The 24279-nt window shown below is 40.3% G+C and overlaps 1 protein-coding gene across 5 annotated transcripts in view; it reads left to right on the top strand.

Annotated features, from left to right (window-relative positions):
- SPECC1L (sperm antigen with calponin homology and coiled-coil domains 1 like) overlaps positions 1-24279 on the top strand; it is a 272749-nt gene that overhangs the window by 81150 nt on the left and 167320 nt on the right. For all 5 annotated transcript variants that reach the window (XM_023740528.1, XM_004386171.3, XM_023740527.1 and 2 more), the window contains exons 4-5: positions 12892-14525; positions 15771-15978. In XM_023740528.1, coding sequence (XP_023596296.1) covers positions 12892-14525; positions 15771-15978 — 1842 coding nt within the window. The remainder of the gene's footprint in view (positions 1-12891; positions 14526-15770; positions 15979-24279) is intronic.

Genomic DNA, 24279 nt, shown 5'->3' with positions numbered 1-24279 from the left:
AAACCCACAACATATTAACCCTCTAACTTCTCAACCTTTTTTTTTTTGGTGAAAATACACATAGCCAAAGATACACCGTTTCAAAAATTTCTACATCTACGCATTTCCTTTTCATCTTTTTCATTGTTGTTAATTTTGTATTTGCTTAGTCTTTATATTTTTCTTGTTTTTATTTTGATGTGTAGGATTGTCAGTTTCCTTTGTGGTTACTTTAATATTTATCCGTATTTTTCTAAGTTTAAACCAGTCCTTTATTTCTTTATGTTGCCTTGACTTCCTCTCTGTATGAAAGATCTCTTGACTACATTTTTTAGTGCCTCTTTTTTGTTTTAATGTTGTCATCTTGTACATATTTACATGTTTCCCTATTTTCAGTGTTTTAGCTTTTTAAAAAAAAAAAATTTTTTTTTATTGTACTTTAGGTGAAAGTTTACAGAACAAATATTTTCTTATTACGCAGTCAGTATGCATGGTGTTTTATGACATTGGTTAACAGCCCCACAACATGGCAACACTCTCCCCTCTCGACCTTGGAGGATGTTTTTTCTTTTTTGGTGAAAATATACATAGCCAGAGATACACCATTTCAAAAATTTCTACACGTACGATTTAGTGACATCGATTACATTCTTCCAGTTGTGCTGCTGTTCTCACTATCCTTTTCCAAATTATTCCATCAGCATTATCTTCAACTCACTGTCCCCTGGGCTTCCTATCAAACCTTTTGAGTTGCTCTGGTCAATTTCATCTCACATAGATCATTCTTTTTTTTGTACTTTAGATGAAGTTTTATAGAACAGAATAGTTTCTCATTAAACACTTAGTACACATATTGCGCTATGACAATGGTTAACAACCGCACGACATGTCAACACTGTACTTTCTCAACCTTGGGTTCCCTGTCACCAGCTTTCCTATCCCCTCCTACCTTCTAGTCCTTGTCTGTGGACTGCTGTGCCTCATTAGTCCCGTTTTGTTTTGTGGGACTGTCCAATCCCTGGCTGAACGGTGAACTTTGGGAGTCACTTTACCACTGAGCTAAAAGGGTGTCCCGGGGCAATACTCTTGGGGTTCAGTGTTTCAGCTTTGATTTATTTTTTTGACTTCCCTCTTTGTGTCGATATCTGGTTGCTGTGTCCTGTGTTCTGGTCTTGCGTTGTTATCTGATGTTATTGATTTTCTAACTGGGGAGTCCCTTTTGTATTTCTTGTAATTTGGGTTTGGTTTTTGCAAATTCTCTAAACTTCTATTTATCTGAAGTGCCCTAATTTCACCATCATATTTGTTAGACAGTTTTGCTGGATATATAATTCTTGGCTGGAATTTTTTTCCTTCAAAGCTTTATATATGTCATCCCATTGCCTTTTTGCCTGCATAGTTTCTGCTGAGTAACCTGAGCTTAGTCTCAATGACTCTCCTTTGTAGGTGACTTTTCGTTTATCCCTAGTCGCTCTTTAAATTTTCTCTTTATCTGTGGTTTTGGCAAGTTTGATTATAATACGTGTTGGTGACTTTCTTTTGGAATCTACCTTATGTGGTGTTCAATGAGCATCTTGGATAGATATCTTCTCATCTTTCATGATATCAGGGAAGTTTTTTGTGAACAAATCTTTAAGAATTCTTTCTGTATTTTCTGTTATCCCCTCCTGTTTTGATACTCCAATCACTCGTTGGTTATTTCTCTTCATAGAGTCCCACATAATTGTTAGGTTTTCTTCATTTTTAAAAACTCTTTTATCTGATTTTTCCTCAAATAAGTTGGTGTCAAGTGCTTTATCTTCAATCTCACTAATACTGACTTCTACTGCCTCCATTCTGCTCTTAGGACTTTCTATTGAGTTGTCTAATTCTGAAATGTTATTCTTCTGGATTTCTCATGGCTGTCTCTCTATGGATTCTGTAAGCCTATTAAATTTGTCATTAGTCTCTTGAATAACCTTCTTAAGTTCATCTATTGCTTAGTCTGTGTTTTCCTTGGCCTTTTCTGCTTTTTATATATCTACTTCCTGATCTCTTGAAGAGTTCTGTATATTAATCTTTTGTATCTGCCTTCGCTAATTCCAAGAAATTCTCTTCCTCTGGAAAATTTCTTGCTTCTTTGTTTTGGGAGCTTGCTGAAGCCATCATGGTCTGTCTCTTTATGTGATTTGATGTTGACTGTTGTCTCCGAGCCATCAGTAAGTTGTTATGTTTATTTGTTTAGTGTTTGTTTACAGCGTCCTAGCTTCTTGTTTTATGTTTTGATATACCCAGATAGGCTGCTTGGGTGAGCTAGTTTGATTATTGGTGCCTTTGAAGCTCTGATGTCCTGTCACCAGGTGGTTAGGTCTGTTAGTGTGTGAGCCTAGGAGTTGGTTTACTTTTCTTGTATGGGTTCAGCTCAGGTGTCCAGGTAGTCGGTCACCAAGTGTGTGGCACAGGTTCTCACCTACAGTCGTAGGCAGGCATAGGTGATTGGTGTAGGCACAGGTATCTGGCTCCAGTAGGGGGTCACATGCTGAGCAAGGCAGGGGGCTGACAGCTGCCCCTAAGTGGGAGGAAAACATGTCCCTGTTCCCTGGAGCGTGTAGGTGGTTGGGTTCTGCAGCTGGAGTATGAGGACCCAGTGCTGTTGGCTGTAAGGACTGGGGGACATCACTTATTTTTGGACTCCTGTCACGGGTGGCTAGGTGGCATATGTGGAGCCACCAGTCCTCAGGCCCCTGATGTGAGCAAGTGAGCACCCTGCTTAATGGGCAGAACGGTGTCAAATGTCACAAACCTGCCACTTCTCAGCTGAAACAGTTGAAGTTAGATTTCCGGTATATACCCTGTTGTACTGTTGGTAATGAGGGCCTGCACTATTGAAATGGGCCCACACAAGTCTGTGCAGGGGTGAAAGGCATTCCAAGTCTGTGGACCTTTATGCCTGTGCCTAGTCAATGGAGCTGTGCCTACCCTGAGTTCCTGGCTAAGGGAAGCTGGCAGATTTTTTTTTCTCTGTTTGTTAATTTATTCCCTCTCCAAGGCCAGGAGAATGGCTCAGGGTGCGTGACGTGTCCTGCTTCTGGCCCAGGGGACTCAACAGTCGCTGAAGCCAGCCTGGGACCTGTTGCAGAGTGGGGAGCAGGGAGGTAAATAGGAGAGAGGTTTTTTCCAAAGCAGGGTGTTTTTTGACCTGCAGGGTAGGCCAGGCGCAAGTACTTATCTTTTGCTGATTGAACGCTGCTTTTTACTGGTTCTGGATGTCCGAGTAGACTCTCTGTCATTGGGCCTCTCCCGATGAAGAAAACGCCTCCCAAGCACCACTACCTGCCTCACTGCGCATGCCAGCTGATCCGATCCGAAGGACACTGACTCCCGCTGGGTCAGGTGTGCCAACTCCTTGCTGCTTCTGAACCATCTCTCCCTCCCGTTGCTACTCAGTCCAATTTCTCAACTTTGCCTTTAATGTTCAGTGCTTCTGATTTGTCATATATAATCGATTACTTGTTTTTTCAGGTCTTTATTGTAAGAGGGACCATAGGAAGCGTCTGCCTACTCCACCGTCTTTGCCCCACGTCCTCCTTAGTCTTCTTTTTAAATCTGTGGGCTCACCCCCCCTTTTTTATCTTTGCAATTTAGTTTGTGAAGAAACTGGCTATTTGGCCTGTAGTGTTTCCACAGTTGGACTGTGATGACCACATCTCCAGGTGGCCCTTCACCATGGTCATTTGTCCTGTCTGTACTGTGGATTGACTCTGGATCTGGAGACTTGATCTGGTTCAGGTCCCCTCCTCTTTTTTGTTCAAGACTTCTTCATAGGTGGTGGGGTGTCCATCCATCATGAGGTACATCATTTCTTGTATCTCTTTTTCTTGCAGTTTTAGCAGCCTTTGGTGATCAGTGCCAGACCTATATATTCTAATTCTGCCATTCTTTCTTCATTTATCAGCAGTTGTTTATTTTTAGATTTGATGGAGTTGATAAATTAACTCATCTCACAGTCCAAGGAGTAATGTCATCATATTTTAGTTCTTACACTTCTGGAAAACTCTTGAACCTCCAGTAAACATAATATCATGGGTTTATAGTAAAGCTTATGACAGCGAATTGGCACAAATTATAGCAGACCCTCCTCTTTTGTCATCATTTGGACTGTTGGCCTCCTCCTGTCTGTACTAATGCCTTCCTAGTCCAGGTTTACCTGCTGTCCTCTCTCCTGTTTTGACCCTCTGCAAATTCTTCCTTCCACCTCAGGTCACTCCCCACTGTTAATTACAATAACAATGTGTTGTAATTAAAGGAGGGAGCATTTAAGCACTTATTTTGTGTTTTGCAGGCATTGTTCCATTTGATCCTCACTACGGCCCCATGAGGTAGAGGCTATTACTATCTTCATTCTAGAAACCAGAAAGCTAGGCTTAGAAGCTGACATTTCTTGCCTCAGGCCCTGCATTTATTTGCTCAGTAAATATTTATTGGGTACCCGTTTTGTACCAGGCCACAGAGCTGGTGGTGGAGTAAGGACTGAGCCTTAGGTCTTTGACTCCAAAGCTGGGGGTCATCACCCATTTCACATTTGTGTGGAAAAAAGAAATGAAATGCTCTGTTGCCATCTGTATCCTGTCCTGTTTCCAGCCCATAGACTTGTGTGGGGAGAGGTCCCATGTGTTGGCACATGTGGCTTCCTGCTGGCTGAGGCCACTGACCTCCTGCTGGATTCTTTTGCCCTCTGGCTTCAGATGCCCGGTGTAGCCTTGTACATCTTACTTCTTCTGTTCACTAGCTTCACCTTGACTCACCTAAAGCCGTTTGATTTCAGTATGCCAGTCCACAGTTTCTTATGTATCTGTCTAGTCACTCACCACAGTAATCCTAGAAGGAGATCTTTTCTTCTTTGTGTCTGTTTCTGTGTTTCTTTCTTGTTGCTTTACCTCTTCTTTCATTTGAGGGCATTACCAATTCCTTCCTTCATGTTGGCTCCTTTCCTTTGGTCTTTTTAGCATGCGTGGGTGTTTCCTTTCTTAGGCAGGTTTTCAGTTTAAATAAGAAGGATGATGGTACCATTTACAGAAATTGAGAAGGGAATATCATTGGGCGAAGAAGTTGTATCACCCTTCTCCTCTGTTGGCCTCCATTTGCAGTTGTTTCTCCTAACCATGGGACTTCTGCCTGTGCTGTTGATTACAGATGTTATTACCCCTGTCCATTCTCCCTACCACGCTGCACTGAGGCCCCTCTGTGCTCTCGGTCAGCCTGCCCCCATCCTTCCTTTACCATGCTGCCTTCCTCCTAGTCTTTGCCACAGGGCATGATCCAGATTCGTACCCCTACAGTGCTCTTTGTTGTGCTTCTCCTGCTCAGAAGCATTTCCTGACTTGATGTGATCTACTGAATTCTGCCTGACATGCAGGGCTCTTACACATATTTCCGTGCAGCAGCTGCTTAGCTGAGCAGCCTGACTTTTCCCTGGTATGTGCCAGCTCACTTCCACTTCCTTGTATCCAGTTTGTTTCGTGCCCAGCCTGAATTCCTGTCCCCTCTTTGACACCGGATCCTGGCAAAATCAATGGCTATCTTTCTACATCTCCTAGACCATTCGCTCCCTGTCACCTCTGCTGCCTGGTGCCTACCACGTGGCTAATTCCCCAGAAGGTTCTTTAGCAATACTTATTGATTAGATCTAGATTTGATTTTTTTTTCCAAAGTAGAAAATATTCTAATTATTTCTAAGTGCTTATGGGTATTTAAACATGTTCCTTTTCTTTTCATGTTAAAAGAATGATCATGTAAATTGTTTTCACAGGTTTAAAATTTTACCAGTTAAGTAATAGTATGCTTTTTGCAGCCTATTTGATTCTTGCATCATTATTTAACATACAGAGAGACAGTATAGCAGAATTGCAGACTCTAGGTTTGCATTTTGGCTCACTCAGTCATTACCTTTGTGATGGTGGCAAATTATTTAACATGTCTGTGTATCCAATTTTTTTTTTCTTTAAATAGTATTTTACTGTGTTTTCGGTGAAGGTTTACGCAGCAGTTTAGGTTCCCATTCAACAGCTTATGTACAAGTTGTTCAGTGACATTGATTATATTCTTTGCAATGCATGAACATTCTCATTATTCTGTTTCCATTAATGTATTTTCCCTGCCTCCTTACATTCTCATCTTTGTTTTTGACCGTTTGATCTCATATAGGTGATTTTTTTAAAGGAGCATAGTACTTACGGGTGCTATTCATTATTTTTTGAGTCAGTTTTGTTATTTAGCTAGAGGGTGACCTCGGGGGTTAGTTTGGGTTCAAGGTTTGAAGAGTATCTCAGGGCAATATTCTTGCCGAGTCGTCCAGTCTCAACCAGTCCAGTAGGTCTGTTTTTTTGTTTTTCTAGGAATTTGAGGTTCTGTTCCATGTTTTTCTCCCATTCTAGCAGGGTCCATCTGTTGTAGCCCTGATTAGAACTGTTGGTAGTGGTAGCTGGACACTTTCTAGTTCTTCTGGTCTTAGGGTAGAGGAGGACATGGTTCATGTAGACTGTTTGTCCTATAGACTAGTTACTTCTTTGGGTGTTTGGTTTCCTTCTTTCTTTTTTGCTTCGGATGAGTAGGGACCAATAGCTGTTTCTTAGATGGCCTCTCGCAAGCTTTTAAGACCCCAGACACTACTAACCAAACTAGGATGTAGAACATAACTTTATGAATTATGTTATTCCAGTTGACCGAGATGTCCCACCCACAAGACTATGGTCCTAATTCTTCAAACCCACAAATCCAATCCTGGAAGATGTTTGCTTATGTCTAAGAAGTATCCATAACTGTGCTCCTCTATGTGCTTTATTATATACATGAATATATGTGCATATAGACACATAGATACATTTACACATGCATATACCTATGTTTATATACATATATACATACCTATACACATATATGGCTACATACATACATATATATCACACATATTTTCTGGTTGTTTTTGCTATTGTTTCAAAAATTAGAAATGTCATAGCAGTTACCAATATGTCCTTTTTTCTTGTGTACTTTTTAGTGACATCACTTACATTTGTCAATATGTGTACACTTCACCCTCATTCAGTGTTACCTTTCTCATCATCGAAGATAACAAGTGTGTTATCATCCCTTGTAACCACCAGTGAACATTAGTTTCTGTGTATTTACTTGTTCATGTCATTTCATAAAAGTGTGAATGTACAAATTTTTTTTTTTTTGTGGTTGACTTGTTTAGCTTAACATAACGTCCTCCAGGTTCATCCATGTTCCAAGACTTTTCATTTTTCTTCATTGCTGAGTAATATTGCATTGTATGTATGTACCACATTTTACTTATCCTTTCATGGGCAGGTAGGTTGTTTCCATCTGTTTGCTGTTATAAATAGTGCTGTGATGAACATAGATGTGCATATGTCCATTCGTGTTACTCCTGTTAAATCCCTACCATATATACCTTGGAGTGGAATTGCTGGGTCATATGGCAGCTCTACTTCTAGTTTTTTGAAGAACTGCCAGACTATTTTTTACAACGACTGTACCATTTTGCATTCCTACCAGTAGTGGATGAGGGTGCCAATTTCTGTGTCTCCTTTTTTTCTTTTAAATTGTGCTTTAGATGAAGGTTTACAGACCAAATTATTTTCATTTAACAATTAATACACGTATTGCTTTGTGACTTTGGTTGCTAACCCCACGACATGTCAACACTGTCCCTTTCTTGACCTCTAGTTACCCCTTACCAGCTTTCCTGTCCCCTCCTGCCTTCTCATCCTTGGTCCTGGGCGGGTGGGAGCATTTAGTCTCATTTTATTTTATGGGCCTCTTTAATCTTTGCTGAAGGGTAAGCCTCAGGAGTGACTTCAGTACTGAGTTAAAATGGTGTCTGGGGGCCACGCTCTTGGGATTTCTCCAGTCTCTTTTCAGACCAGTAAGTCTAATCTTCTTTTGTGAGTTAGAATTTTGCTTTACATTTTTCTGTAGCTCTTTCCGAGATCGTGTATTGTGATCCCTGTCAGAGCAGTCAGTGGTGGTAGCTGGGCACCATCTAGCTGTGCTGGACTCAGTCTGATGGAGGCTGTGGTAGTTGTGGTCCATTAGTCCTTTGGACCAATATTTCCCTTGTGTCTTTGGTTTTCTTCATTCTCCTTTGCTCCAGATGGGGTGGGACCAGTGAAGTATCTTAGATGGCCACTCACAAGCTTTTAAGAACCCAGATACTCCTCACCAAAGTAGGATGTAGAACATTTTCTTTATAAACTATGTTTTGCCAATTGAGCTAGATGTCCCCCGAGACCATGGTCCCTAGCCCTCAGCCCAGTAGTTTGGTCCCTCAGGAAGTTTAGATGTGTTTATGGAAGCTTCCATGACTTTTCCTTGGTCAAGTTGTACTGACTTCCCCAGTATTGTGTACTGTCTTACTCTTCACCAAAGTTACCACTTATCTAGTTCGTGCTTTTCCCTCCTCACCCTTCCCCTCGTAACCGTCAAAGATTGTTTCTTTCTGTGTGTAAACCTTTTCGTGAGTTTTTATAATAGTAGTCTCATACAGTATTTGTCCTTTTGTGATTGACTTGTTTCACTCAGCTTAATGCCCTTCAGATTTATCCATGTTGTGTGATGTTGCGCAGATTCATCATTGTTCTTTATTGTTGTATAGTATTCCATTGTGCGTATGTACCATAGTTTGTTTCTCCATTCATATGTCGATGGACACTTAGGTTGTTTCCATCTTTTTTGCTATTGTGAATAATGCTGCAGTGAACATGGATGTGCATATGTCTGTTTGTGTGACAACTCTTATTTCTCTAGGGTGCATTCCTAGGAGTGGGATAGCTGGATTGTATGGTATTTCTTTTTCTAGCTTTTTAAGGAAGCTCTGTGTCATTTTCCAAAATGGTTGTACCATTTTACTATCCTACCAGCAGTGCATAAGAGTTCCAGTCTCCCCATAGCCTCTGTGATATTTGTTATTTTCTGTTTTTGTGATTTGTGCCAGTAATATCGGGGTGAGATGGTATCTCATTATAGTTTTGATTTGCATTTCTCTAATGGCTAGTGATCGCGAGCATTTCCTCATGTGTGTGTTAGCCGCCTGACTGTCTTCTTTGGTGAAGTGTCTGTTCATTTCCTTTGCCCGTTTTGTCTTTTTATTGTAGAGCTGTTGGATTTTCCTATAGATTTTAGAGATTAGACCTTTGTTGGATTTGTCATAACCAAAAATTTTTTCCCGGTCTGTAGGTTCTCTTTTTATTCTTTTGGTGAAGTCTTTTGATGAGCAGAAGTGTTTCATTTTTAGAAGATCCCAGTTATCTAGCTTAACTTCTGGTTTTAGTGTACTGTTAGGATTTGTATCCTATTTATGCCGTATATTAGGGCCTCTAGCATTGACCTTATTTTTTCTTTTATGACCTTTATAGTTTGTGGTTTTACATTTAGATCTTTGATCCATTTTGAATGCTTTTGTGTATGGTGTGAGGTATGGGTCCTGTTTAGTATTTTTTAAAGATGGACATCCAGTTTGCTAGCACCATTTGTTAAAAACACTGTCTTTTCCCCATTTAATGGACTTCGGGCCTTTGTTGAAGATCAGGTAACCATAGGTGGATAGATTTACATCTGGGTTCTCGATTCTGTTCCATTGGTCAATGTGTCTGTCATTGCCTTAGTCATCTAGTGCTTAGTCACCTAGTGAATGTCTTTAACAAAGAGAAATTTATTCTCTCACCATCTAGTAGGCTACAAGTCCAAATTCAGGGCATCAGCTCCAGGGGAACACTTTCTCTGTGGCTCTGAAGGAAGGTCCATGTCATCAATCTTCCCTTGGTCTGGGAGCATCTCAGCACAGGAACCATAGGTCCACAGGATGCACTCTGCTCCTGGCGCTGCTTTCTTGGTGGTATGAGGTCCCCAGTCTCTCTGCTCGCTTCTCTCTTTTATATCTCAAAAGAGATTGGCTTAAGACACTATCTAATCTTGTAGACCTCATCAATATAACTGCCACTAATCCATCTTACTACATCATAGTGATAGAGTTTACAACCCATAAGGAAATCACATCAGATTACAAAATGGTAGACAGTCATACAATACTGGGAACTATGACCCAGCCAAGTTGACAGATATTTTGGGGGGACACAGTTCAATCCATGATAGTCATTGTTTCCGTACCAGGCTGTTTTGACTACTGTAGCTGTATAATAGGTTCTGAGATTAAATAGTGCTACTATCTACTTCTTTCTTCTTCTTCAGTAGTGGTTTACTTGTCCAGGACCTCTTTCCTTTGCATATAAAGTTAATGATTATTTTTTCAATCTCGTTAAAGAATGCTGTTGGTATTTGGATTGGGATTGCTTTGTATTGGTAGATTGCTTTGGGTAGAATTGAGGTTTTCACAATGTTGAGTCTGCCTATTCCTGAGCATGGTGTATTTTTCCGTTTATATAGATCTCTTTTTGTTTCTTGCAGTAGTGGTTTTTTTTTTTTACAGTTTTTTTTTGGTTGTACTTTAGGTGAAGGTTTACAGAACAAATAGTTTCTCATTTAACAGTCAGTACACATATTGTTTTATGACATTGGTTAACAACCCCATAACATGTCAACACTGTCTCTTCTTGACCTTGAAGGATCTTTTTTTTTTTTTTTGGTGAAAATATATGTAGCCAAAGATACACCATTTCAAAAATTTCTACGTGTACAATTCAGTGACATCAGTTATGTTCTTCCAGTTGTGCTGCTATTCTCACTTTAGATAAAGGTTTACAGAACAGAATAGTTTATCATTAAACAGGACACATATTGCCCTATGACAGTGGTTAACAACCGCACTACATATCAACACTGTCCTTACTCAGCCTTGGGTTCCCTATCACCAGCTTTCCTGTCCCCTTCTGTCTTCTAGTCCTTGTCCCTGGACTACTGTGCCTCATTAGTCCCGTTTTGTTTTATGGGGCTGTCTTTTGCAGTAGTGTTTTGTAGATTTCTTCATATAGGTCTTTTATGTCACTGGTTAAATTTATTCCTAAGTATTATTATTATTTTTTTTTTTAGTGGCTTTCATGATTTCCTTTTTGTAGTTCTCTTTATTGGTATGTAGAAATCCCACTGATTTTTGTATGCTTATTTTGTATCCTGTTACTCTGCTGAATCTGTTAGCTCCAGTAGTGTTCTTGTGGAGTTTTTTGGGTTTTCTATGTATAGTTTCATATCTTCCGTAAATAGGGACAGTTTTACTTCTTCCTTACCAATTTGGATGCCCTTTGTTTCTTTTTCTTGCCTGATTGCTCTACCTAGGACTTCTAGCACAATGTTAAATGTGATTGGTGATAAAGGGCATCCTTGTTCCTGTTCTCAAGGAGAATGTTTTCAGACTCTCCATTAAGAACAGTGTTGGCTGTTGATTTGTATAGATGCCCTTTATTATGTTGAGGAATTTTCCTTCTATACCTATTTTATTGAGAGTTTTATCAGGAATGGGTGTTGGACTTCTTCCAATGCTTTTTCTGCCTCAACTGAGATGATCATGTGATTCTTTGTGTGTGTGTGTGGTGGATTATGTTGATTGATTTTCTAATGCTGAACCATCCTTGCATACCTGATATGAATCCCACTTGATGGGGTGTTTATTTTTTAATATGGTGCTGAATTCTGTTGGCTAGAATTTTGAGAATTTTTGCGTCTATATTCATGAGATATTGGTCTGCAATTTTCTTTGCATCTCCATTTTTTCATCTGTTAAATGGGGTGATAAAAGCATCTAGCTAAGTGCTGTGATGAAGCTTTTGTATATCAAGGGATGTGAAGTGTTAACGTGAGTGGTGTTGTTACGTGCCTGGGAGTTGATTTTCAATTCATAGTGACCCCAATATATGACAAGTAGAACTGCCCAATAAAGTTTTCTAGGCTGTAATCTTTATGGAAGCAGATTTCCAGGTCTTTCTCCCATGGAGCCGCTTGGGGGAGGGGTTAGAACTGCCAGCCTTTTGATTAGCAGCCAAGTGTTTAACCATTGCGCCAGCAGAAATCCTTAATGTGTGAGTAATAAGTGTAAAGGATGCGTTAACTATTCTTCTTATTACAGTTATTTTTGTTACTATTTATGTGACATTCTGTGTTGTTAAAACATTTTTTAATTTACTTTGGTCATATTTTTTGTGTTTTCCCTCTTGCCCACCATGATCTTCCTTTACCATCAGTTTCTACAGGGAGTTTGCCACCTGACTGGCTAGTCCTAGAGTCATCGTCATCTAGCTTGCCCTGGAATATTTTACGCTTGGCCACCTGTTCAAAGCTATGCTTTATGATTTGAGTTAACGTGTGTAACTTTTTTTTTTTTTCTTTTTGGTGTAACACCTTTTAAAGTGTACAGTTCAGTGTGTAAATGTTTTCACTGATAATTAAGAATTGAGTACTCTTCTGTTTTTGAGGAAACTGAATTTTAAAGTAACCTGACTCTACTGTTAGATTAACGTAGGTCTAGATCACTGTGTAGCCTCCTAGATTTCATCTCGCTAGACCAGGACATAAACTGCACCCCCTCCTCACTTACTTATATGGTTTGGTTCTAAAGACCAGGTCATTATGCTAAATCGGTGTTATGCGAAAATGGAGGATGACCACATCAGATCACAAAATGGAAGATGACTGCATCATTACATAACTGCCCAACCACTGAGAATCATGGCCCAGCCAAGTTGACACATAACCTTAACCATCAAAGCCAGCATTACTCTCGCCTTGCGCTTCGGCGTTCATTACAACGTATGTCGTTAATGCGCAAAACAGTCGGATAGTAGATTTTTAACTAGTGTCATATATGTGAAATGTCGGATAATGAGATAGTTGATAAGTGAGGAGAAAGTAGATATGCCTTTTTACTGCTAATGATTTGGCCTGAAATTCTTTACTTTAAATTCATAGGCACAAGTTCTTCATCCAAGCGGAGCACTTCTACAGGTAATAAAGAATCCAGTTCTACCAGAGAGAGATTGCGTGAACGCACTCGACTAAACCAGAACAAAAAACTACCTTCTGCAAGTCAGGGTGCTAATGATGTGGTGCTGGCCAAGCGTCCCCGCAGTCGCACTGCTGCGGAGTGTGATATTCGTATGAGTAAGTCTAAATCGGACAATCAGATCAGTGACAAAGCTGCTTTGGAAGCCAAAGTGAAAGATCTTCTTACGCTGGCCAAAACCAAAGATGTGGAAATACTGCACTTGAGAAATGAACTCCGAGACATGCGTGCTCAGCTGGGCATTAATGAGGACCCTTCTGAGGGGGATGAGAAGTCTGAGGAGAAGGAAACCATTATCGCTCACCAGCCGACTGACGTCGAGTCCACTCTGTTGCAGTTACAACAACAGAATACTGCCATCCGTGAAGAACTCAACCAACTGAAAAATGAAAACAGAATGTTAAAGGACAGGTTGAATGCGTTGGGCTTTTCCCTAGAGCAGAGGTTGGACAATTCTGAGAAAATATTTGGCTATCAGTCCCTGAGCCCAGAAATCACCCCTGGTAACCAGAGTGATGGAGGAGGAACTCTGACTTCTTCTGTGGAGGGCTCTGCTCCTGGGTCTGTGGAGGATCTGTTGAGTCAGGATGAGAACACACTAATGGACCATCAGCACAGCAATTCAATGGACAACCTGGACAGTGAGTGCAGCGAGGTTTACCAGCCACTCACCTCAAGCGATGATGCCCTCGATGCCCCCTCCTCCTCTGAGTCGGAGGGCATTCCGAGCATAGAGCGCTCTCGGAAGGGGAGCAGTGGGAACGCAAGTGAAGTGTCAGTTGCTTGCTTGACTGAACGGATACACCAGATGGAAGAGAACCAACACAGCACGAGTGAGGAACTTCAGGCCACCCTGCAGGAGCTGGCAGACTTACAGCAGATCACCCAGGAACTGAACAGTGAGAACGAAAGGCTTGGCGAGGAGAAGGTCATCCTCATGGAATCGCTATGTCAGCAGAGCGACAAGTTGGAGCACTTTAGCCGGCAAATTGAATACTTCCGCTCCCTTCTGGATGAGCATCACATTTCGTATGTCATAGATGAAGATGTGAAAAGTGGGCGCTACATGGAACTAGAGCAGCGCTACATGGACCTAGCTGAGAATGCTCGCTTTGAACGAGAGCAGCTTCTTGGTGTCCAACAGCATCTGAGCAATACTTTGAAGATGGCAGAACAAGACAATAAGGAAGCTCAAGAAATGATAGGGGCACTCAAAGAACGAAACCACCACATGGAACGGATTATTGAGTCTGAGCAGAAGGGGAAGGTGGCCTTGGCCGCCACATTGGAAGAGTATAAGGCCACAGTGGCCAGTGACCAGATTGAAATGAACCGCTTGAAGGCCCAGCTGGAGAATGAAAAGCAGAAAGTGGCAGAGCTGTACTCCATCCATAATTCTGGGGACAAATCTGACATTCAAGACCTCCTGGAAAGTGTCAGACTGGACAAAGAGAAAGCAGAGGCCCTGGCCGGTAGCCTGCAGGAAGACCTGGCTCACACGCGGAACGAGGCCAATCGGTTGCAGGACACCATTGCTAAGGTATTGCTTAAATAGATGAAATGTCCTGGGTCAGCATCTCCTAGCTGCAGGACACGACACACTTGCCAAGAGCCAGGATCATGTCTCTTATGTGCCATCAGCTTTTCTTAAAGCTGGAGGATGGTTTTCTTTTATTGGAATAGAGTAGAAAGTACTCATTATTATTTATAATAACATCACTTTCATTCAGTGACATTTCATCAATGTTTCCTTGCTGGTGAGAGGATGAGGCTAGATTCCTACTTAATTTGTCTCTGGTGCTGAGTCTGCCCGTGCTGGGAGTGTATCATGCAGTTTTATATTTTCTTTGGTAATGCATTTTGGCGTAAGAAAGAATGAGAGCCAGGATTCCAGTCTGAAGGGTCAGAGATGTCTGCTTCCCCGCCGCCCCTTATCCTGCTATGGTGGTAATTTTTCAGATTGAGTTCTGTCATTAGTTAAAAGAGTATTTTGGAGTATATAGGCTCCTATTTGGTAGAGATCTGTGGTTGTTGCTGGCAGAGATTTTAGCAGTCCTTCGTCGAGCCCCTTGTTTTCACACAGCACACTAGTCAGGGCACAGCACCATGTGACCACTGAGGTCAGTGCATTTGCATGACTTATCTAATTCTTTATGTCATATTTTGCTTGTTATTTTGGTGCAGTGATTTTTAAAGTAAGCCATATTAGTATATCTTTGACTAAGATTTGAATAATTTAGACCCTAATTTTTTTAGTGATTGCTTTTGGAGATACAGTTGAGGAGATGTGCTTTATTTGTGGGGCGGTGTGTTTGTGTGTGTGGGGGGTGCACTGTGAACCAATAGTTGCACAAAGGCAACGTTAGAGAATTTTTTTTGGTTTCCATTTCTAATTTGATATTGAGACTGTCACAAATCAGACATAGTTTTTATAGGAGAGCATGTTAATCATTAATCAAATGCATGGTCTCAGCCCAAACTCTGGAGAAGGGAAAACTTCCAAAATTTCCTCATGAAGTAATCTAGTTAAGTTCAATAATATGCCAGTATAATTTCAGTCAGTGATGTTGTAGCAACAGTTGATGCTTAAGCATATTACGTGAACTTTTGTGTTATTGAAGAGTGCCTTTTCACTGTTTTTAACAATTATCACACAGGTTTGTTTTGACTTAGGCATAGCAATTCATACTGTTAGCCTCCATTTGAAACAGTGGGTATTTCAGTTCTAGAATTTATCTTAGGATAGCATACATTTTTCTAAATCTGCACTGTCAATTTTACATAGGTAGAAGATGAGTACCGAGTCTTCCAAGACGAAGCTAAGAAACAAATTGAAGATCTGAATATGACATTGGAAAAATTAAGATCAGAGCTGGAAGAAAAAGAGACTGAGAGGAGTGACATGAAGGAAACCATCTTTGAACTTGAAGACGAAGTAGAACAGCATCGAGCTGTGAAACTTCATGACAATCTCATTATTTCTGATCTAGAGAGTAAGTCGTGGGAGAATTTTTCATGCCTTTTTTGTCTTATCCTTTTTATATGTGGAGTAGTTTGACTAAAAAAGTCCTAATTCTCATTGGCAGAATAGTTTTCATGCAGTAGCACAGCTGACTGGCAGAAATATGCATGAGGTTGGTGCATATGCATTTTGGGCTGGGGACTGTATCCTATGCCTAAGGAAGAACTGTGCCTAATTAGGAAAATGATGAGACCCAGGTGCTGACCCTGCACACTCTCCACATCTGAAGCACAGACTTCTGTTTGTTTACCTGTCTGATTTTCCTCTCCACCACGCAGGTGGGATTGAAACTCCTTATTTAGGTTTCTTTGTTTTGTTTTGTTTTTCACTTTAAAAAAAAAAGTTTTATTTATTTATTTTTAAATATTTTATTCTATTTTTGGTGAAAATATACATAGCAGAACATTCTTCTGTTCAGCAATCTGCACATATAATATTCAGTGACATTGGCTACATTCTTCACATTGTATCAGCCTTCTCATTTTTTCTGTTCTAATTGTTTCACTCCCATTAACATTGTCTCACTCCCCCCCAGGCTTCTCATCCGTGCTTTAGAGTAACTGTTGTCCATTTGGTCTCATATAGTGCATTTTTTAAAAAAGCACAGTACTCAAGTATGGTGTGTGCATATGTGTGTTTAGCACATATGTATGTGTATTTGTGGGTATATATGTCCTTGACGGCAACTAAGAATGACAAATGTGTGTATGTGTGTGTTTATGTGTGGTTTCCTCAAATACAGCTTTTACTTTGAGGAAACATTTCAGAGATGAGGGAAAAGACCATAACACAAAGGCCTTGAGAGTTACTTCTTTTACATTACTCAGTAAAAAGAAGAGGAAAAGGCACTCCTTCTCGTAACAAGGGTATTTATCATAATACTGAATGATAAGTATGTAAGAAAACCTTGAACTAGTCATGGTATTGGAGGTGATAGGGAAAGAAAAGCCTTTATTCCTAAGCTTAACCCTGGATATACTTCTAGGTATATAGATTTTATAGTTATGAGCTTAGAAGTATTTTATATTTAGAATAAAAAAGAACTTTTTGATTAAAATACCCGCCAGAAAAATGAAAACAAACGGACAGGTGTGGGGTGCTGTATTCTTTAAAAATGCCAATCTCCACATTAAAAGGAAGCTAGAGTTCCATGACAATTAAATGTAATACCTGTGCCTGTACTGGGCCAGTACTCCAGGGAGAAACTGCTTTAATGGACATTACGACGAAACTGGAAGATGGGTGATAGATAAAAGAATCACATCAGATTACGTTTGTGAAGTTAACAACAGTACTGTCTTTATGTAAGAGAATATACTTATTCTTAGGAGCCACTGACTATTTAGGGGTAAAGAGCCATGATGCATACCCTCAAACGATTCAGAAGAAAAATTACGTATAGCTAGCTAGATAGAGACAGACAGAGAGATTAACTGTCAGCAATAGGCAAATCCTGAGTAAAGATATGTGGGTGTTTCTTCTACTGTTTTTACAACTTTTTGTAAGTTTGAAATTATTTCCAAATAAAATATTTAAAAATTCTCATATATCCTTCATCCAGAGTCCCTCAAATGTTAACACATTTTAAGTTTTAATACCCTTTTCTGTTCCCGGTGTGGAGATGGCTGAAGAAGATAGAGGTGATCTTTCTGATGCATTGGTTAAAGCTCTGTAAACTTTTGATGGATGACCTTGCCCCTTTGAGCTTGAACAGTTTGCTATTAGACCAGCATTGGCCGACAGGTACAAGCAGCTTTGAGCCAAACCCTATGTGCTGTGGATGCACAGGTGGGAAGTTTAAACTATTTCCCAGGGAGAATGAACAGGCCATTTGCAAGTACCCCTAAATGTGTCTTGTGAGTCTGAGTTCTGGTGAGTTTCCCAGGGTTATTCAGAACATTCTGAGGCCTTCGTATACTAAAGGAGTAGACTATGGGGCTCTATCTCTTGGGATAACTTGGGGAAGGTGGTAGTGAGTCACAGAGATGAACTTTCTTATCTAGAGTTAAAACAAAATAAAACAAATATTTCATTTAAATTTTATATCTAGTTTGTATTTCATTGTCTCTGAACTGAGAGGATTTATCTAATATCACTTTCTAAATGTAAGAGATTCTGAAGCTTTTCAGATTAATTTGGAAGTTCACTACATTTTCCATTTGGTATTGGTAGTAATTGGTAGGAGACCTGGGGTTCTCCTTCCAAAAAATCAGCCACTGAAAACCCTGTGGAGCCCAGTTCTATTCTGACACTCATGGTCGCCATGAGTCAGAATCCACTTGATTGCAACTGGGACTGGTAATAACAACAGCAAGAGTTTTATGTTTTGAATGTGCAAAGAGTGACACCTTGTGGTAATTGGGCTGATAGCTAAAAAAATTTTAGATAATCAGGATTCCTGGGACAAAATCTTACAAATCATTGCCAAAATAAAAATTGCATTGGCATCATGTGGATTTTAATTACAAAATAGCTTAAAATCCTGATTGAATTTTATTTATTTATTTTATTGTTGTGCTGTAAGCGAAAGTTTACAATTCAAGTTAGTCTCTCATACAAAAATTTATACCTACAGTATTATGTGACCCTAGTTGCTCTCCCTATACTGTGACAGCATACTCCTCCTTTCCATCCCGGATTTCCCATGTCCATTCAACTAACTCCTGACCCTCTCTGCCTTCTCATCTCCTCTCTGGAGAGGAGCTGCCCATTTAGTCTCATGTATCTACTTGAGCTAAGAAGCACACTCTCCACGAGTATCATTTTGTGTCCAATAGTCCAGTCTAATCTTTGTCTGAAGAGTTGGCTACAGGAATGGTTTTAGTTTTAGGCTAACAGAGAGTTTGGGGGCCATGTCTTCCAGGGTTCCTCCAGTCTCAGTCAGACCATTAAGTCTGATCTTTTTACTAGAATTTGAGTTCTGCACCCCACTTTTCTCCTGCTCCATCAGGGACTCTCTGTTGTGTTCCCTGTCAGGGTGGTCATTGGTGGTAGCCGGGCACCATCTAGTTCTTCTGGTCTCAAGCTGATAAAGTCTCTGGTTTATGTGCTGACTAAATTTTTTTAAACCATGTAGCTTCTCTCCCTAAATATTTTATCTTTTGTTTTTATTTTTATTGTGCTTTAGGTGAAGGTTTACAGAGCAAATTAGTTTCTCATTAAACAATTAATACACATATTGTTTTGTGACATTGGTTGCCAATCCTACAACGTGTCAACACTCTCCCTTTCTCGACTTGGGTTCCCCGTTTTCCATTTGTCCAGCTTTCCTGTCCCCTCCTACCTTCTCGTCCTTGCCCCGAGCTGGTGTGCCCACTTAGTCTTATATACATGGTGAGGGTATATGTTTTATGGGCCTGTCTAATCTTTGGCTGAAGGGTGAACTTCAGGAGTGACTTCAGTGCTGAGTTAAAAGGGTGTCCAGGGGCCATACTGCAGGATTTCTCCAGTCTCTGTCAGACCAGTAAGCCTGGTCTTTTTTTGTGAATTAGAATTTTGTTCTACATTTTTCTCCAGCCCTGACCAGGACACTCTGTTGTGATCCCTGTCAGAGCACTTGGTGATGGTAGCCAGGCACCAGCTAGTTGTGTTGGACTCAGTCTGGTGGAGGCCAGGGTAATTGTGGTCCATTAGTCCTTTGGGCTAATCTTATCCTTGTGTCTTTGGTTTTCTTCATTCTCCCTTGCTCCAGACGTCTCCCTAATTTTTTTTAATAAAAAGTTTAAATATACAGAAATATTGAAAGAGTAGAGTAGTTATCACCCTAGATTTGACAGTTGTTAGTGTTTTGCAATATTTGCCTTGTGTTTGTTTAACTGAATCAGTTGTGACGCTAAATTATAGACCTCATGACGCTTAATCCCTACATATTTTAGCATGCAACTTCTAAAAATAATTCTCGTTATAACCACAATACTAATATTATCATATCTAATAAAATTAATCATGATTTCCTAGATCATCTAATAGCTCATGTTCAGATTTTCCCAACTGTCCTCAAAATGTCTTTTATGTATTTTTATAAGAACCAAGACCCAAATAAGTTTTATGCATTACATTTAGTTGTTATATCTTTGTAGTGTAATAGGACTGTTTTTTTCCTAGAGAATTCTAGCATTTGGAGTAGATACTAAGTCAGTACTTGGTGTAGGGGACTTGGTGGCAGGGAATACTGTTATTGAGAAATTGACATTAAATATTTTCTTCTGTGGAATCTTTTAGTGGGAATTTTTTAATGTCTTGATATTTATCAAAGTTGAAATTAAAATATGAAGCTTATAAATATTAATTGAAAAAAGTTAGATTTAAAATTGGGAATTAGCCCGATTTTTTTTTTTTTCTAGTTATCTTTAAGAGCAAGCTCTTCTGCCACAGAGTTTTTAAAGAAAGTCTCTACTCAGGAAATGCAAATAAAAGGCCTGTAAGATTAAAGACAAATTATCTGTAGCCGAACCTACAAGCAAAGAAAATTCTAGTGTAGGAATAAAGTTTTGTTGTGAAAATGCCCTACAAAGAGTTGGGATATTAAGCCAGCTTGTCTTACTCTCCCTGAAGGCCCATTGCTCTCCTGGAGCCGGAATCCTGTCAGGTGATAAAGCTTTACAATTGTTCAAAGCAGTGTTTCTCAACTTTTTTTTCATTATTGCCCCCCTAAGGAGATTTTTTAGACATTTTTGTTTTTCCTTAATGGTAACTTCCCCCCTCCCGTCTTCCCACCAGGAAATTTTAATGCCTCGTGGGGATAATATCGCCTAGGTTGAGAATGCATGGTGTGAGATGTTCAGTACAATGTGTTACTCTTATTAACAGCATTTGAATAAATTGAAAACAGAAGGAGTGAAAATTTGAGAATCTACCTTATACAAGCATTAGGCTATGTGCTTTTCATATATGACATGTTCTTCCTAGAAGTAGGTGTTTTTCCTAGTTGACAAAGAGGTTTAGCAACTTGTTCAAGTTCACACATCTAGTCAGGAGTAGAGGTGAGATTCAAATCCAGGTTGTTTTCATTAAAAGAGAGTAGTAAGCATGATTTACTGCTAATGGGACAAGTGATAAATATTTTGAGCTGTTAGTGTCTTTGTGATTTTAAAATGTATACATCCCATTGTCCCCATATGTACACTTGTAAGAGACATTTATTTGTGTTTTATGTTACAGCTTTATTGAGTTATAATTCATATAACATACAGTTCACTTACTTACTTAAAGTGTATAATTCAGTGGTTTTTAGTATTTTCACAGAGTTGTGCAACTATCACCACAATTAATTTTAAAACTTTTCATCATTCCAAAAAGAAACCCTATCCCTATAAGCAGCCACTCCTCATTTTCCCCCAAGTTCCCCAGCCTTAGGCAACCACTCAATTACTTTCTGACTCTATAGTTTTGCCTATACTCTACTGGATGTTTCATATAAATGAAATTATACAACATATGGCCATATGGCCTTTTGTGACCAGCTTCTTTAACTTAGTATAATACTCTTTTTTTTTTTTTTTTTTTGGTTGTCGTCGTTTTTTAGTGACTGAGTATTATTCCATTGAATGTGTGTACTGCATTTTGTTTATCCATGAATATGTTGATGTATACTTGGGTTGTTTTCACCTTTTGTCTATTTTGCATAATGCTGCAATGAACATTGTTGTACAAGTATCTGTTTGAGTCCCTACTTTCAAGTCTTTTGGATATATACTTAGGAGTGGAATTGCTGGGTCATATGGTAATCTAGGAGCCTGGTGACACAGTGGTCAAGAGCTCGGCTACTAACCAAAAGGTTGGCAGTTTGAATCTACCAGCTGTTCCTTGGAAACCCTATGGGGCAGTTCTACTCTGTCCTGTAGGGTCGCTATGAGTCAGAATTGACTCGGTGGCAGTGGGTTTGGTTTTTTTTTGGTATGAATATGTTACATTACATGACAAAATATAATCTTGCAAATACAATTAGGGTTGTGATTGTTGTTGTTGTGTGCCATTGAGTTAATTTGACCCATAGTGACCCCATATGACAGAGGAGAACTGCCTCACAGGGTTTCCTAAGTTGTAATCTTTACAGGAGCAGATAACCAGGTTTTTACCCCCACACAGCAGCTGGTGGGTTCCAACTGCCGACTTTTTGGTTAACAGATGAGCATTTAACCATTGCACCACCAGGGCTTCTTATAAATAAGGTTACAAACCTTAAAGCAGGGAGATTATCCTGGGTGAGCTCAGTCTAATCGCTAAACTGTTAAGAGCAGAGAAGTTTTTCTGGCTAGAGTCAGTCTGAGAGATACATCAGGAAAGAAACACGGGAAGAGATGAGGCAGAAGGGAAAGTCAGAGAGATTTGAAGCATGAGGCCTTGAAGTTGGGGGAAGAAGCTTGAGAAAGAATTTGACAGTCTTAGGAGCAAAGACTGGCCCTTGGCTGACAGCTTGTAAGGAAACTGGGACCTCAGTTTTATAGCTGCAAGGAACTTAATTCCCCTAACAACCTGAGTAAACTTGGAAGCAGATCCTTTCTCAGAGCCTCCAGAAAGGAACGTAGCCCTGCCAACACCTTGATTTTCGCCTGGTGAGACCCATGTCAGACTTCTGACCCACAGAACTGTGAGATGATAAATTTGTGCTGTTTTAAGTTACTAACTTTGTGGTAATTTCACATGGCAGCAATAGAAAATGAATGCAGTAGGAAATAGAAGAGATGAAATTACCTGATCTTTCTATTTCCTCATCCATAAATAGAGGCACTGGGCTGGATGAGATGGCTCCTTCAGTTTTTACAGTGTCAGTATTAGGTGGCTCTCTGTCTGTAAGCTAGAGAGTTATTACAGTGATGCTGAAAGTTAGCTCATGAGTTCCCATTACAACATCAGTGCCAAACGCTGCATAGATGTGGCCTGCAATGCTTTTCAGTTAGTTCTTGGGTTTAACATCTGTTTTGGGTTGAATTGTGCCCCCCTAAAATATGTGTTGAATTCCTAGGTCCTGTACATGTGAACGTGATCCTGTTTGGAAGTAGGGTTTTTCTCTTTTTATGTTAATGAGGTCATACCAGTGTAGGATGGGTCCTAAACCTAATCACTTCTGAGTCATAAAAAGACCAGGATAGACATAGAGACCCACACAGGGTAGAGACAGATGCAATGTAAGGATTGTCCACAAGCCAAGGAACTCCCAGGGCTACCGACAAGGAAGGTAGTGACATGGCTGAGACCCTGATTTGGACTTTTAGCCTTTAGAACTGTGAGAAAATAAATTTGTTTTCTGTAAAGCTACCCACTTGTGATATTTGCTTTAAGAAAAGCACTAGGTAACTAAGAATTTAAGCTAGAAAGATCTAATGTAAAAACTCATTAATAAACACTGCTGAGACTCCCATTTCAAGATGGTGGCCTGAGATCACACTTATACCTTCTCTACTTTCCATAGTTCCCCTGACATGGCAAGAGAAACGTTAAAAAAAAAAAAAAAAATGGACCTAAGGCAAAGACAGAAAACAAGGAAATGGCCCCGTGAACAATTTTGGTTAATTTCTGGAATTGGGGATAAGGAGAAATCAATTGGAATAGAAAACTTAACAGTCCAGGAGAACCCCGAACCTCTGAGTAATGATATTCCTGGCAAAGCGTGGGAGTGGGGACTGGTTGCTAAAGCCCCCATCTCAGAGAGTGGAGGGACAGGGAGTAGGAGCAGGCCATGGTGCTGAGGGGTTGCCAGGCCCTTACACCACTCCTCTGGAGGGTGCTGGCCCTGGTGCTACCCCAGCCTGCTGCTTGCTAGAGAGCTTCTCTAAATAATGTGGTGCATGGGCCCCTAGCATGAACTTGCAGTCAGAAAGAAAAGCGAACTGGGCCTGTGGTAACTGCCTGTGTCCTGGGGAAAGGACCACAGAGGCCCAGCATGCAGTGCAGCCACCACTGCGACTGCACAGCTGAGGCAGCCTGTCCCCCTTGTGCATCCAGGGAGCCCACCAACGGTGTGTGCCACACCAGTCCTTACCCAGTCATTGTGTGTAAGCCCAGCAGAAGCCTGAGGGGAGGACAATGGCTCTCCCAATTGTTGAGAAACACAGAAGTGACTAGTACTAATTAATCTGTCCTTCATAAATAAGAAAAACCAACCAAGACTCACCAGACATGAGAGTAAACCAACAGCTTGAAGAGAAACAGCAGGAAGAAGCAGAGCAGCGGAGCCCGACGAAACAAAGTTAATGCCTTCATCCCCAGTCTAGCAACCCACAGCTTATGGGAGTTGAGGATAGTGGCATCAATGGCATCTCAGCTGTGGCTC

Source organism: Trichechus manatus, unplaced genomic scaffold (assembly GCF_000243295.1).
Source record: "Trichechus manatus latirostris isolate Lorelei unplaced genomic scaffold, TriManLat1.0 scaffold00157, whole genome shotgun sequence".
NCBI classification, from domain to species: Eukaryota; Metazoa; Chordata; class Mammalia; order Sirenia; family Trichechidae; genus Trichechus; species Trichechus manatus.
This window is presented reverse-complemented; position numbering and strand designations above follow the sequence as displayed.